Source organism: Nesoenas mayeri (genome assembly GCF_963082525.1).
Source record: "Nesoenas mayeri genome assembly, chromosome: 10".
NCBI lineage: Eukaryota > Metazoa > Chordata > Aves > Columbiformes > Columbidae > Nesoenas > Nesoenas mayeri.
The window spans coordinates 21917285-21933188 of NC_137560.1; the positions used below are offsets into that span (position 1 = coordinate 21917285).

The 15904-nt window shown below is 45.0% G+C and overlaps 1 protein-coding gene across 1 annotated transcript in view; it reads right to left on the minus strand.

Moving 5' to 3' along the window:
* Positions 1-15180, minus strand: part of MGLL (monoglyceride lipase) — a gene marked incomplete at its 3' end in the record, with an annotated part of 53864 nt that extends 38684 nt beyond the window's left edge. Inside the window, exons 1-2 of the mRNA XM_080350189.1 lie at positions 15148-15180; positions 14436-14574 (exon numbers count right to left, since the gene is read on the minus strand). Of these exons, the coding sequence (XP_080206315.1) occupies positions 14436-14574; positions 15148-15157 (149 nt within the window). The 5' untranslated portion in view covers positions 15158-15180. The remainder of the gene's footprint in view (positions 1-14435; positions 14575-15147) is intronic.
* Positions 15181-15904: the final 724 nt, after the last annotated feature.

Here is a 15904-nt window from a genome sequence, read left to right on the forward strand (position 1 = left end):
GCTGTTTTTACTTATCTTGCGTTAGGCAGTGATGGTAAATACCAGTGACCACCCCCTGCTCCCACATATCTGCTGGTTGCCTGTGGCTGGTGTTGGTCCCTCCCGTGTTGTGAAATAAGAAATACACAATGATGCCACCCACACAGTTGGTACAGGTACGTGCAAACCTCCTTTCCTGAATCAGGGAGGTCAGGAGTGGCAGAGGCTGGGCTGCAATGCAAAGTTGGTGTGAACAAACCCATATGGACATGTTGTCTTTCTGTCCTGACTCTGGGAAGGATCACCAGCTAATCTAGACTTTAGCTGTTTGCCACCCTTCAATGTTTCTCACTGTAGCTTCACATCCTCTAATATTTTACTTCTTGTGTGGCGAGCAGCTTTGCAGGGCAGGAATTCAGCTCTAGGTACAAGAGTAGAACCAGCTGTAGCACATGGGTACATGTTCCCACCTCTGCTGTACCAGTGCAATTGTTTAGAAATGCAATTCCACAATCAATTGCAAGAGAAGAATTACAGGGCAAAATAAACTCCAGCAACAGGCTTACACAAGAGCCTTCCAAAACCAGGGTGCTGTCATTAGGAGAAATGTACCTTGAAATAACACTCAGCTGCTGTGCTGTGAAATCTTGCAGGCCAGAAACACAACTTAGGATGCTGAGCATAAGACCAATGTTCTTGCTTTATTTTCAATAAAAATGATGTTGAAACTGAGCTAGATGAGGAAGGTTGTGGGTGGGATGGTGTGATTTTAACATGCTGTGTCCTCTGGGGACAGAGGCAAGTCTGTGGGACCCCATGCATGCTCTTTTATTGCTAGAAAACAACCCAAAGCACTGGGACTAGACCAAAGAACTGAAGACAAGCTTCCTATGACTGCATATAGGAAAAACGCAATCTTTTCCACCCATTCAAAAGCATTCCTCTTCAGAACAATATTTAAGTATTTGTTTAATCTTGGGAAACTTTCCTTAACTCATGAAAGTCAGGAGGACTTAAAAAGTACAAGATAAAAGTTTTTCAAAAGGATTTATAAGTGCTGCTTTGAATATGGACTGATTTAATCACACACAGACGTGATTTCCTCAATCAAGCCCTTGCAACTTACTCTAATACCATGTTATTCTATGTAAGTCAACTGTGTTTTTCATTTGGTATTATGTATGTTGTTACCAGAAACAGATCAACTCTAACAAAGAACATCTGACTTGGGCAGTTTTGAATACTTGACGCTGAATTCCTAAAGCGATTTTTTTAAAGCCAACTGACAGGAAGGCTCCGAGTTCATTAGGCTGCCAGAAAAATGACTGGCTTGCCAAAATTAAGTATTAAATCTTGTGTTGTTTGAAGTGATTTATCGGTTCCTTTGTAGCTGGCATCAGTCGGAGTCTTAGAACCACAGTGAACAATTAACATTTATTTATCAAAAACATTTCACCGGTGACATTTTTGGACAAGCAACTGGATAGTTGCTCACAGACGTTTTAAACTTGGTAAAAATGTAATGTCGTGTGTGTATATTTTGCTTCCAAAGTATATTATAATGGAAAATCAACTAAAGGTATGCGTTCGAGTGTTAGCTGGGTTAGTGGCCCTTGCTGATTGTGAAGATTAGCAACCTTTCATATAAGACGATCATGCATTAAGCAGCTTGTAACTTTGTGAAGCTTTAACTGTTATTCCAATTTTCTACCTGTGGTATTTGGCTAAAGATTACCATTAAAAACAAAAAAATCCAGGTAATCAATCCCAAGAAAATGTAACGAAGAACAGCCAGACATTTATGGCATTTTCTCCAGAGGGCTCTTGAGCCCCTTGCTTTGGATCTAAGACCTGAAGTTTGAAGAGGGATGTTGCTGTATCTGATTTTCAGTCAGCTTTTGCCTTTTATTTTTTCCTCTGAGGTGATTTGTGTCCCAAAGCAACCTGAGAAAACGTGGGCTGTGGGCAGGAACTACAAATAGATAGGGTAACTTCTCTCATGTTGTGTGTGCTCGTGACCTACACAGTTAGCCAAGAGTTCACCCTGGCGACTCCGGTTAGACAGGAAAATTTATGGTGGCGTCAGGTGTGTCCCTTCTGCCCATGGCAACACGCAGTTATGTCCCTCTGAAGGCACAAGAGGCAATGGCTTTGCTCCCAGTGCCGGGCCACGTTTGCTCTCTTTGCTTGCTCTCTTGCTCCATTTTGAGAAATGCATTCTTAGCCTTTGCTCTAGTGACCCACAGCTTTGCCAAGTAGGTTTGTAACCTGGGCAGCCGCCTCTTTTTCAGCTCTCTCTGAAGCTGAACAACCCTATGTTAAACTAGCAGTCCTACAGCTACTTTTCCCAACTCAGGAGAAGCAGCAAGTCTGAGTAGGAACAGCCTGGAGTCGAGTCTATCAATCTCCTCTTAATATCACAGACCATGTAGCATGAGTGTGGATATCTGACAGAGCTCTGGAAACCTTTGGGCACCACAGAACATGCAAAGAACTGTGCACTATGCTCACATTACGTAATTTCTGCTTGATTTTTATAGGACTTATGGGGATTCAGGATTCTGCACATTTGTGTTTGATGTGGCTTGGTCTAGTCTAGTAGAATCAATAGCTTAATTCCTGTCCAGATCCTAAACTGGCAATTAAAATATAAACCACTCCAGCAAACTCTGCTTCCTACTTTCTTCCCCCAGTTACTCAGGCTTGGAAGTTCCTATTCAAACCTGTCCAAAGGGGTTGCTATTCGTTGGGGCAGCATCCTACTGTCTGACACAACAGAGACTTAGGACTCAGTCTTAATCTGCACTGGCTTCCATGAGCAACCCTCTTGCAACACGTCTGCTAGCCTGGTCTCATCATACACCTCAAAATCACAACAATCCCTCATCAGCATCAAGTTAGGAGGACATTTGACAACTGCCATGACCTTCTGAAGGAGTAACATGGGTGGGTTATTCAACAACACCAGAAAGCGTAGACACCATAAATCAACGGAGCAGAGACAGCACTGGGTAGTACAGATATATTTCAAGACAAAAGGCTCAACAGGGTCTAGCTAGAGCCAGCACAAAACAATGTGGAGAAACAGCTTACGCTGATTTATTGTAGCTCTTCGAAAAGCAAGCTCTCACCGAGAATAACTCATGCGTGGTCTAATACAGGGAAAAGAGAGGAAGGAAACTTCAGGTGGGGGTGGAGGGGAGGAATTATTGGAACCTGGCAACTGCTCAGCTCTAGACAAATCTCTGCAAAGTTAACATTTGAGACCAGCTGCATTTTGTTCCAAGAAAGCTTTGAAGTAATAGTTTAGGGGACACAAGGCTGAGATCAGAGGTGAAACGTGCACTGTGTAGCTTAAAATTCATGGGCCGGATCTTCCCACCCCTTTCTTGGATAAAACTGGAGAGAGAGGGATTCTAGGGTTACATGGACTTTGCCCTGGGGAGAACATTCCTCCACTTCGGTATCAGGGATGGGATTTTCCTCGGCAGAACGGACTCCCAGACCTGCTGCTCTGACTTTGAGTGGTTCTTAAAAATGGTTTGTCCACATTTTAGACTCCAGCCATGGCTCCAATCACTGCCAGTCCCAAGCTGTTATTTCAGGGAGTGGATGGCACTGACCACTCATGACAAGCAATATTGAAAACGTCATTAAAGGAAGAATTTGTTCACCACCCTGGCACACGTGTGAGGAAGACGCTGAAAAGCAGACATGTGGGGGTCAGAGCATTTCCAGGCCATTCCTTGCAAGAAAAATGGCACAACTGAAATACCTTGATCAGGTGTTTTGGGCTTATGTGGGCAAATCTTCACTAGCTTGGAACAGATCTGTGAATAAGGAAGGAGCAAGGAAGGGGATGACACTTCAGCTGTTCTGTGAACTCAGGATAGTATGGTATCATTACTTTTTCATAAAGCACTGACTGTGCAATTCCTAATTGTATGGCAATTGTTTAAAGCAAAATGTAACACTTCAATTCCCTGAAATATTTAGACTTGATAGTATTGTTTGTAACCAGGCAATTCCATCCACAACATGGAACTCTGCATTACTTCCTGCATTGAGTCCATTACCCATCCTCACTTCTACGTTTCTGATCCAGTTTTGTCTGTAGTCCTCTCTGTTGGTAGATATTTTAATTGATTATCTTTAACAAACCAACAAACTCGTAAGAAGTTCAGATGCCACAGATAACATGAGTCTCCAAACAGCCAATCTTTCTCTGTGTGATTTTCCAAAAGCCAAGGTGGAATTATCCCATAAACTCAGAGACAGAAACTCAAGGAGTGATTTCTTAATCATAAAGCACTCATGTATATTTTAACATACTTTGAGATTAAGCACATTAATTTCCAATGCACAATCCTATCTCGGCACATCCCAGAGCTGCACTTCAGCCCTGCCCGGCTATGAGAGGAATCTTTGCAGCGAGAGGCTTTACAAGCTCTGTCAAAGCCAATATCAGCAGCTATTCCTCTGGGAAATCAGTAATGTCACAGGCAAAGCACTTGCCAAGGCTTTGAGAATGTTCCAATTAATTTACTATTCCATGTTTGCTGTAGACCTGAAGTAGAAGAGAAAGTTGAATGTAAGCAGTTAAACATGAGACGCAGGAATCCTGCTAAGACAGCAATCGCTGCAACGTCTGCTTTAAACACTGAAATGTTTATTCAGGTTTTGAACCAAAGTAAATCTGGACTGCGGCTGAGGTGCAATGGTTTACCTACAGATGATTTAATAGTTAACAAACGGATGGAGACTTCTGCCTATGGTTGCCAAACTCAGGTCTGCGTTATTTCTTGGTTGTACTGAGCTGATCTGGCTGTCCAAAGACTCTGGCTATGGCAGCTTGTTTCCTAAAATGCTCTTTCATGTCCAGCACCGAGGTGGCTTCATCTATGGCAGTGAGAACTGCCACACCAATGTAAATAAGGAACCACTTGCCATGGGTTTTCAACGCTGTCTTGTTGGATTGCTCTCAAAACGGGCTTGATGGAAAAGCTCTGAACTCCCCAAGGTGAATGGGGACCTGACCAACTTGGGGTGCAACCACTAAAACAAGGATGAGTGGTAACGATAAAATAAGAGAGTATTTTGTTAGATAAATGCTTGGCTGCAGCTACTTTAGGTAGAGGCAAAGAAAGCCGAAGGCATGTGGGATGCCTTTTCTGCAGAAAAGCTTAAAATAGAAAAGGAAATCAATACTCCTTTACAGTATCTGGCAGTCACTGAACCAAAACATACATGTACACCTACAGCAGAGCAGAAATAACAACATTTATTCAAACCACAAGCTGTTATTCTGCTGCAGGAACGCTGTGTTTTCTGTGGAGTGTTTCACCAGCAACTGAGAAATACCACCTATTTCTGACCATTTTTAAAAAGCCTCAGCAATATCAATATGAACACTTTCAATACCACAATTATTAACCCTCCTGCCACCGGGCCAGCTCTGACTCCTAAAACTGCCAGCAAAGAAAGAGTTAGACCTGATGTGTGAGCTTGCAAAGATGTTTTGTCTTCCCCCCTGAGTTTCTCTTCTGCCAACTTACACGACACCATTTGTTGGATCACATGCGAGGGATGCATCTGTCATAGCCAGGAACGGGAAGGGAAAGAGCTTCATCAGCTTTATTGCAACAGTGGGGCTCCCACATGGGGATGGAATCATTGTGTGTGCTGTGTAGGACACGGGGAGGAGGAGAGACCCCAGTTCTGGAGCTGCGAGATGGGGCAGGAGGAGGTTTGGCAGCTGCCTGCAGAGTGGGGACATGGCTGGAAATGCTCTGGGCTTGGTGAAATGGAAATGGGCTTTGATGCTATGTTTAGCTGTGCTGAGGGATCCGAGCATCCCTCCTGAAGTGACAGGAAAACGTGCACACCTGGAAGCGAACCTTTGATGGTCAGACCCCTTAAATGATGCTTCAAAAGATAAATGTACACCTATGTGTAAGGATGAGGCAATAACTCCACCAACTGTGTAAATCTAGGGTATTCAGAGGAAAGAGTAGTGTTTAACAAATCAACATTCCCCAAACACTGAAAGCAAAATTGAACAGAAACAAAGTGAATCTGCAGATTGATTTTTTTGTTTCTTCTTTTCCATGCCCCAGCTTGCAGAAATGTGACCAGTAAATAAACAGCATCAATAATAACAACAGCTGGCTTTTGTACAACGCTCCTCATTCACAAAACGCCTTACAAAGGGCACAAGAGGTGGATGGGGCGACAAGAGGTTCTCTGATCCATCACCCCGACCCTTCTTCCCACTGCCATGGAACTTGGAAAGGAAAAGCCAATTTTTATAAAGCTTTCTGTCCTAATGAACTTGCAGGCAGCTTAATAATGTCAGTTGAATGATCTATGCATTTTCAGGACAACCTATGTTGAGATGCTCGGTGCTCCTCGCTAAAGGATCAGAGGATGGCTGAATGCTGATCACTCAAATACCTTTTTAACAAAATGAGATGATCAATGCTGCTCAGAACATGGTTTTTGGTACTCCAAATATTGTAGTTTCACACTAAATTGAAAAAAATGAAGAAAAAGCTTAACCATTAAGTCAGTGAGATGTTATCTCTACAGCAATTTAATTACTTGCTGCTTCCCCATGACTCCTTATGCCTTTAGCCCAGCAAATTAAGCCACTGCAGATTTCTGGAATTTCACAGTTGAATTTGAAACCTCACTGACACCGTTTTGAAAAATACAAGTTAAAAATATGTCGAGAAGTTATAAAAAGCAGCTCACTTGGCCAGCTGGTGAACTGGCTAACCCACTGACACCTACAGCAAATTAAACCAACTTTCTGCTCTAAAAAACAGGCCAAAGATTTATACCCTCAGCCTGCAAGCTTCGAGCTTGATCAAGGAAGAAAGAAAACATACAGAGCTCCTTTTATCATAGGCCAGACTGATGGCTGAGAAAGATCAGTCATCTTCCTTGCCTACCAACTCCACAGTAGTTTGTACATGTTCTCCTTACCCATCTCTACTCGATACTGGAGGAAACGATTACTACGCTATTACTGCTGAATGTTTGGCTCTATCCCAGTTGTCAATATTTTGCTTCCTTTTTTATTCTCCCCTCTCTTTTCTTTCTTCTAACAGATTGCTGCTGAGACAATTGTAGCTGAACAGCAGAGAACAACTAAAGCATCACTTTGTAGGTTTTGTTTTTAAATCTCTCTTCAAACATCAAGTACCCTTCAACCACCAAAACCTCAAGGAATAACCTCATTTCTCTGGCAGCTTTCAGCTAGGGACTCCAGACCCCACTGCAACCACCTCCCTTATATTCATACCACCTGCCTGGATGATTACACCCCATTTTAGATGAGGAAACAAAATGCACAGAGAAATTACGAGTCCAATTCTGTAAATCACCAGTCATTGACTGCCTAATGACTGTCTTGACCATACTTTTTGCCTGTTCTCTGCTCCTCATTGACTTGTTTGTTTTTCTGACACTAAATTTTCTAGGTGTAGCAAGCTGCCTTTGCCATCACTGATTCAGAGGCTCCCAATGTTGAGTGCATGCCTGTCAAGCACAAATGAAGATAGCTCGTGGCTGGAGAACAAGTGTCCATCATGCAGAAGGTGAGTCTCCTTCCAGTGGAAGTACTCATGAAATTTGGTGTTACTCATGGTTTTGGGACATTGAAAATGGCTACATGGCTGCTCCTGCAAAAATAATGAATCTCTTCGGTCACTGTGTCTGTCTGGAAGAAACAAACACATTCACCAAGTGGAGCATTTTTCAGGACCCAACTGTTCTCCTGCCCGTTGCTGGTTGTGGACAGCCTGTGGATGCCCATCAGCACCTTCCTGACACCACCCCGTGACTAACCAAAGGGTTGGTTGCTCCAGAAGATGCTTATGGTTGGGACTAGCCCAGGGTTGGTATTTGGGATTGTTGTACCAGTGTTTCTCTTCCAGTTAACATATGTGACATTTTATTGATCTTCAAGAAGAAACCCTAGGACAGATATAGTTTTAATGATGTCGAAAAACTTTACCCTGGCGCTGCTAATCTGGAGTTGGATCCTTGTGGGTCCGTTCCAACTCGGGACATTCTATCATTCCATGATTTCCTTCTTATAGGACAATAAGCCGTACTAGTATAGGGTTCAAATGTACTGGTAGAGTCAGGGCAGGGATGTGTGGGTATCATTAAGGACAGAACTGGGGTGGGATGAGGTAAGGGCTTCCTAAGCATATCCCAAGGGATCTCAGAGGCAGGTTGCAATACTATCTCCTTGGACACTTTGGAGAATCAGCCATTTGCTATTAGGCTTATGTCACATCTCTTGACCAAGACACAATAGAAGGTTGTTAAACACTGATGGCTTCCATTCAAGTGGAAGCACCTTAGGACAATGGCATGCCTGAACCCAGGGAAGGCAGCTCAGCCAAATGTGTCTGCAGGGACAGCTCTTGGAACAATGTGATTTCCCTAGAAGAACAAAGAGCTCAGATGTTCACCCTGGCTCTGAAAAGCACAAAGCCACAGCAGCTTGAAGGGAACTCGCAAGGAAACACAGGCCAGGTCTTCTGCAAGAGGCATCTAGAAAAAACACCAGCCAGTCCAACTCTACCAGCCAACTCTCATTGTAGATCTATTCACGGTGACCAAAAGAGCTGCTGTGTGTTCCCAAGGGATGTCCAAGAGTGATGAAGAAATTGAGGCACGGAACTGTGTGCAGCTGGTTTTATTCTTTTGTCTAAAGCTAGACATTTCTGGTGCTCATGAAGCAAAGTGCTCTCGCACCTGGAACATGGATAAGGTTGATGAGTTTGTCTGCTTCAACTATTGCATCCCTGTCAACAAGCGACTGGTTTAGAGTGCTGATGAGCTGAAGAAAAACTCTGCACCAGATTCCCAGAGGAGAACCAGTGCTGGGTCTGCTCAGGATTAAGAGACCTGGAGGGCCAGGCAGGGTGAGTGACCAGTGAGGGGATCGGCAGGGTCTGGTACAAAGCCAGAACCGATCAGCACACCTGTAATCCCATTACAAGGAAATGAACTATTTGCATGAGAGAAGCAAGGTTTGCTTAGCCCTCTGGCAGAATCACCAGCAGAAACTGAGGTTTTCAACACAATCTCAAGACCATTTTTCTCTTTTTCTCCTATATCTACTCCTAGCTCTGATATTCACCATGTTGGGCAGCACCATTTTCAAAGGTTCCCAGAGAACCAGCACTGATTTTGGTTCCTTTGCTGTTGTCTCAGGACCAGGCTGAAATTTTACTGCTTTGAGATTCATAACATAGAACTCATAAAGTCATCTTCCCACACACCCACGTCACAAGGTTGCACACTTGTGCACAGAAGCTGATCCTAACAGTGCAATGAGCAAAAGAGATCGTTTAATTACAATTGTTATTCCCTTTGTAATTTGCCCTTTTCCTTGGGTTCTGTGGAAACAAAAAAAGGGCAGATTTGCTTCTGTTGAATATTCCTGGGGGGACTGAAAAAAAAACCCAGTAAAAAAGCCTGTTTTAAACGTCTACAGCAAGAACTAAAGTTGCTCCCCTGGCTGTCAGAATCCCTCTTATATGAAGCTGGTTTGCTTCTTTGCCCACCCCCTGGAAACAGATAAGAAATTATAGAAGGACGCCCCCATCCACAAGGAGTAAGACATGCAGCAAAGAGAATATTGGCATTAAAGGAACCCATCCATGCCTGATGAAGAGAAGGGAAGCTTTAGAAACTCAGGCAACAGCAATAGAACAAGTAAAGCCTGGAATGTTGATTCAACAATGATAATTGTTATTTCTCCTGCGCACCGCGTACAATGTGATCAGACACAGAGGGAGCTGGATCCATCCCACCACAAACGGTGCTGACATAAGTCACTTTGCACCCTACAAATCTGGCCCTTGTGCCTTAGTTTGAAGTTGACCTCATTAGCACAAACAAAAGTGTTCTTCCAGAGTGTCACCAAATTAGAAAATCCTGTAAGTATTTCTAGAGACTAACACCGCACAGTATAATTAAAGACATTATAATTAGTGGCTTGATTCCCTTTGCTTTGACTTCACTTTGGCTTATTTATTTCTTTATTCATTTTGGAAGGGCCTGAAAGTCAAATTCAACTTTGTCATCTGCTCATGCTGGGAGCTGTGCTGTTCTTCTGGCAATGCCATGGAAATGCTGGTAATGAGGTGCCAAAATCAGCAAGCAATATTCACAGTTTAAGCGCCAGTTCAAATAGAAAGGCAGTTTGTATTTCTGCACCACAGGCACTTCTGCAAAGCCCTTGGGGAAGAGAGAAATGTATTTTCCCCTTATTGGCTTGGCCTTTCACTGCTAACGAGTCAGAATGAATGACAAGCATTTTTCAAAGAGTAAAATAAATTTCAAAAGTAAATAGAAAAGCGGGTGCTTTTTGTTTGTTTAATTTTGTGTTTTTAATTACACTTGTCAGGTGTAGAACTGAAAGAACTCCTACCACACCACTGCTTACTCGGACAATTGCAACTCTGTTCACTCAAACCATAGTCACGGTGTCTGAAGTTGAGCCAACCCATTTCAGTGAACATCAATAATGGACTAGGAGCATGTCGGTGACCCACACGTGTCTCAGCTTCAGGTAACCTCCTCCAACAGAGCAACCACCTCAGGTGCTGGCAATCATCTAAGTACACCTAGAGACCGTATCATGGACAGGCACCCAAGCATCATGCCAACACGCCAGATAACGATTTGGTTGACTGATGAGAAAGCTGAGATACAAGGATGTCTGGAAGCCACATTTCCAAAAGCATCCTTGAACCTTCAGGTGTCCAACCTGAAGTGTCTGATCTACAGGGGAGAGTTGAGCATCACTTTCTCTACTTGAAGTCAAGGGTGGCTACAGGCTACCAACACCTTGGAAAACACTACGCTGGGTGCATAAATCTCACAGGGTTTATTTGAGGTCAAGCAGAGGGGCTGAAAGTGACCCAGAACAAACTGTTTGTGCTTATCTAGGCAGTGACAGGAACAGATGAAGCATCCAGAAAAGGCTCCAGGGATGCAGAACAGGGAGGAAAAGAAGGTCATCTCTCAACTTCTCCAGGCCCCTTAGGGGCCTCAAAGGAAATGTCTTGACTTCTCCTCCCAACTTTCCTTCCCCTTCCTCATCCCACCTCTATTCTTAGCAGCTTTGTCCAAGAGCTGGGAACAGAGCATGGTTTCTTAATTCCTCACCTCCCATTACCTCATACTTTGACTCAGACGGCTCAGGGTGGTGGCAGAGGCTGTAACCTTGCATGGAGCTTGTTTTTGTTTACACAAAGACTGCGTTCCCATTAAGTAGTATTTCCTCAGCTGCTGGGACAAGCTATAGGCACAAGATCAATCTGGTTTGGCACCAGTGACTTAGTTCCTCCAGACAACATTCCATGGTCTTGAAAATGTGCTGCCTTGCCCAGATCTTAAGCTTTGCCCTCACTGTGCTCCACAAATCCTTTGCTGTTCACACAGTACACGAAAACAACACCAGAACATGCTGCTTTTCCCTCCCTGCTGCATTCAACAAGACCGCTTAATTACATTTTAAGATGAAACTGGCTCAACAAGTTGGGCAGCTCGCGGGGCTGCCGGCCAGGGAAGTGGCACCTGCGTTGCTGCCAGCAGATAGAGAAGACGCGCAGTCCCCATCTCTGCCATCGGGAGCGACTTCCCACCCGAAAAACAAGTGGAAAACACTCACCCTCCTTCCTTAGTCCCATTACTACCTACTCTATCCACCCCATCTAATCATGATGACATCCGAGTGCCTTTGTGTGTCAGCTCCCTGTGCAGTAATCACCTCAATCCCCCTCGGAAACAAAGCGGACCCCGCTGAGGAACTCACAATAGGTGCCTTTCACTCGCACCACAACCTTGGCCTCGGTGGCACTTCTAACAAAGCTTCCATATGTGCACCAGTATGGGCTGACCAGGCAGATCAACACCGCACGGGATCAGAGCCGGCATATTTGTGAGCACGAAACAAGAGAGCCTTAAAAAATGTCCCCATCTTCCTGAAATACCTATTTTTTTTTAAGTATGCTGCTGCACATTAGTCCGCCACGGCTTTTATCCACCTCCACGGGGCTGTTTGAGGAGATAAAAGAGAAACACCGGCTCTGGGAGGCGATGTCTGTTGGTCGGCCCCACTCTCAGAGGCTGCCTGGCCATTGTTTCCTCTTCAACCCCAGGCTAAGGCCACTTCTTAATTTTTCCTTTGGCAGATATTCCATTTTTCCCCCTTCCCTGGGGCGCAGGGTGGATCAAAGATGATAAGTTCTATACTAACAGGAGCCAAGTCAATGATAACCTTTGGGCATGTGCGGTGAAAAGGTATTTCTGTAGCCCTAGCTGGGATTAGCTGCATAATGGATCAATGAAAGATCCCACCGTTTGACGGTTATAGTGTCATTCATTAGCGTTAAGATTTCAGACTGAATCAACAATTGAGTGAGAAGACTGAAAGAATTGCCTTTAGTATTTGGAACAGAATAAATTGTAACAGGCCTGTAAAAGTCCCCTGAGGTGTCTCTTTCTCTCCCTATACATACGTATATATATATATAGATCACTTTTGCTGAACATTTAAAATTAGATGAAAGTTGCTGAGCTTCTACATATGAAGCAGAAAAAGCTGAGCTACTTATGAAAAGTGAGAGGGGCAAAAATAATGTATTTTTGGTTTGCCTATCAAAGCTCTCAAGAGTGTTCTTGACTGTAGGATCCAAGCACTAACTTGTTATTCAGTCACCATCTCTCACACATAACAATGCAAAAAGAGCTAATAATAAACAGTACGCCCCCTCCTTATACACAAACGCGCAAATGCAAACACACACACACACTTAGGAACCACTTGTAAATGAGCAACACTGATCCCATCCACTTTTGTTGTCACAAAACTAGGGCAGGCTCGCTCTCAATTAACTGCTTGGTACACAGAGCCCTAAAAAAATTAACTACCCAGAGGACTTAGACACCAAGTTTTAACTCTCAGTTCTTTATCATCCTTTCATTTCTTGATCAAAGACCCAGCTACTCGCTACTAATTTGCTGAGAAATTAAACATGAAAAAAGAAAGCAATTCCACAACTGGGTGAAGAACGTTGTGGGCAGTTAATGATTAATTAGCATTATAATACACGACAGCCTGGTTTCACAGTAGAAGCTTGTTTTGATAGCTTTTTTTTCCGTAGAGGAAATCTTCAGGTTGGCGCAAAGACTATGCAAAGCATCAGTGCCAAAAACTTTTCTCCTTGTTCTGAAGGGTGGTGAGTAGAACTAACTTCAAAATGCTCTGTGGACCAGGAGATGTTCAACCAAGAGCCACGTCCCACAGCCCAAGCGCTGCAATGGAGCTACAGTGGGGTCACTGCCCAGTCCTCCCACCCAGGGACAGTGTCCTCAGGTGCTCACCCACCTCCATGTCACCCCCCTTGTCCCTTAGGCCAGTGTAAAACCCAGGGCCAGCTCACTTGGACCCGTATCCACCTCTCCACACAGCTGGATGATGTCTAACTTGTTGGGTGGTCAAGGAAATAGTTTAACTCCCTACTACAGCTTGAACAACTTTTTCCTGCGACTGTGTTCTAGCTGTATAAAATAAACACCGCTTTTCCTGTTGGCTTGCAGAAAAAGAAAACAACAAAACAATATCCAGATTTTTATGAAGTAGCTACCAATATTACTAGTGGGAGCATAAGTGCATGCCAACCCAGCATGGGAGGAGGAAGAAAGATCATAACTATGGGAGGAACAGAGATAGCTTTTTATAGCAGATCGTAAACAGCACGCCATCAGCGTAGAAAGCTATCACAGTAAAGGGATTATTTAAATGATGAAAAAAAATTAAGAGAAAATTTTCTATCTGGTTCCTCATCTGCGTTTATTACTGAGGTCAGTTTTGGAGTCACAGCTGCAAGTGAAAGAGCTCGCTAAGTCATTTACTAACTATAAATACTTCAAAAAATGCCAACGGCAGTCCAAAAGCAACGCAGTCGGAGCAAATTCTGCCCGTTGCCCTGAGATTTCAGCTCCTGCTGTTCAACCTGAAGTCAGATGCTGGCGTTTAAGTTGTTGACACCGAGGAAATTACGAAGAGCAAACACTCCCCAGCCTGCAGCCCACCCCTCCCTGGCTGCCGGTGCTGTTAGTCTGCAGATAGCTGGTTATTGCTGATGGGCACCAGCCACCTGCCGGTGCCGCTCGGCGAGCCAGCTGTGCACAAAATGACAGTAACTCCACGTTTCCCATCTGTAAGGCTGACTTGAGTGCGTGAAGGTTTGGAGAATACATTTACAGTAGGAGCTCTCTCAGATAAGAGCAATTTCTCTCAGCGGCTCTGCAAAGCTCCATGCACACAGCTCCGTAACGCCAGTCAAGCTATAAATAATAATTACACAAATAGAGGCTTATGTACGGATAGTAAAAAAGGATGTTTGCTTGAAAGTGCTCACCTGGGAGTTGCTGCTGGCTTCCAATACCTGCAGAAGAGATGCTGCCCGTCAGCATTGATGATGTGGGGCAGGTCCTTGTACGGGATGTTTTGAGGACTCCGCTTGGGCGAACTTTCCTCTGGCATTCTGGAAGAATGACCTGCAAGGTGTTGGAAGAAACAAGACATACTTTAGAACAGGTGAAGGCAAAAGACAGGCTGATGGGCTTGGTAGCCACAGACATTAAGAAGGTCAGGCAGACAAGCACCGCTGATGGAAGTCCCCCTCCAAAACCCCGGCCAAAGAGCCCCCAAAATCTTTACTGCTTTCAAACAGAAATGTAGCATTTTGTGTTCAGAAAAGGCACATTTTGGGGGAGGGCATTGGGAAGAGGGAAAAGAGGGAAGATCATCAATCCACCATCACTACTTCATTGCATCTTTCTCTCCCCCGTTTCTCCCATCTGTGTTTATTTTGCATCATTTTGTGAAACGGATCCTAAAAAGAATATTTTAGCTGCAATCAAGTGCAGATTGTGCAGCAACCGCTACAGACACGAAAAGACAGCTGCATTAAAGATTTATCTCTGCCTTAACATCTCCCCAGAACAGCGGAGGGTACGCAGCAGAGGCATCTGCCACCGTGTCATCATGAAGATCTCCTCTGACATCTCAGACAGGAAGGTGGCGGCGGTTGGGGAATGAAACATTTCCAGGAGAATTTTGCAACAAACCTGTTTTCATCCTGTGCAAGGGTTTGCATTCTAGTGAGGAGCCAGCATCGCAAGTCAAATGCAAGCAGACAGGGCTTTTTGCATCTCGCTGCAGAGACGCATTCACACTCCGCCAACCGCGCAGCCCCCGCGGTCCCCGCTGGGTGCCCGGCGGGTCCCCCCGGGCAGCTCCGGTGCTCCGGGCGGGTTCGCCGCAGCTCCTCTTCCCGGCTCGCTGGCTCTTTGAGGAAAAGTCGCTTGGGTAATTCACCACTTCTTGTTCATTTAACACTTTTGGTTTTTTTTCCCCTTCTCAAAAAAAAAAATTGCGTGTGTGGGCTGAAGTGGCGGTGGTGGGAGGGGAGGTTGGGAAGGGTGGGGGAGAGGGAGGGCCGACGAGTGGGAAAGCTTCAGTCCACTTTCCAGAAGCTCGCTGCACACACATCAAAGGCACCTTGAACACATGCAGCTGGAGCAGCTCACAAAGTTCCTGCCGCTGCAGGTTGTTTGCAACTTTTACTTCCTTCCTGCCACTTACTGTTCGGAGGCCACGGCGACGGGCAGGGGAGGCGAGGGAGGGGGGAGACCCTTTTTTCTCAAAGCGATCCCCGCTGCGAAGCCATTTCGCCTGGAAGCGCAACTTCCCCAGCCCCGCGCTGCCAGGCGGCGAGCGGGAGGGAGGGCAGGAGGAGGAGGAGGAGGAGGGAGGATCCAAGCGCCGGCGCGATCCCAGGTCTCCAGCCCCGCACACGCATCCTCTCGGTGCGCACCGGGCAGC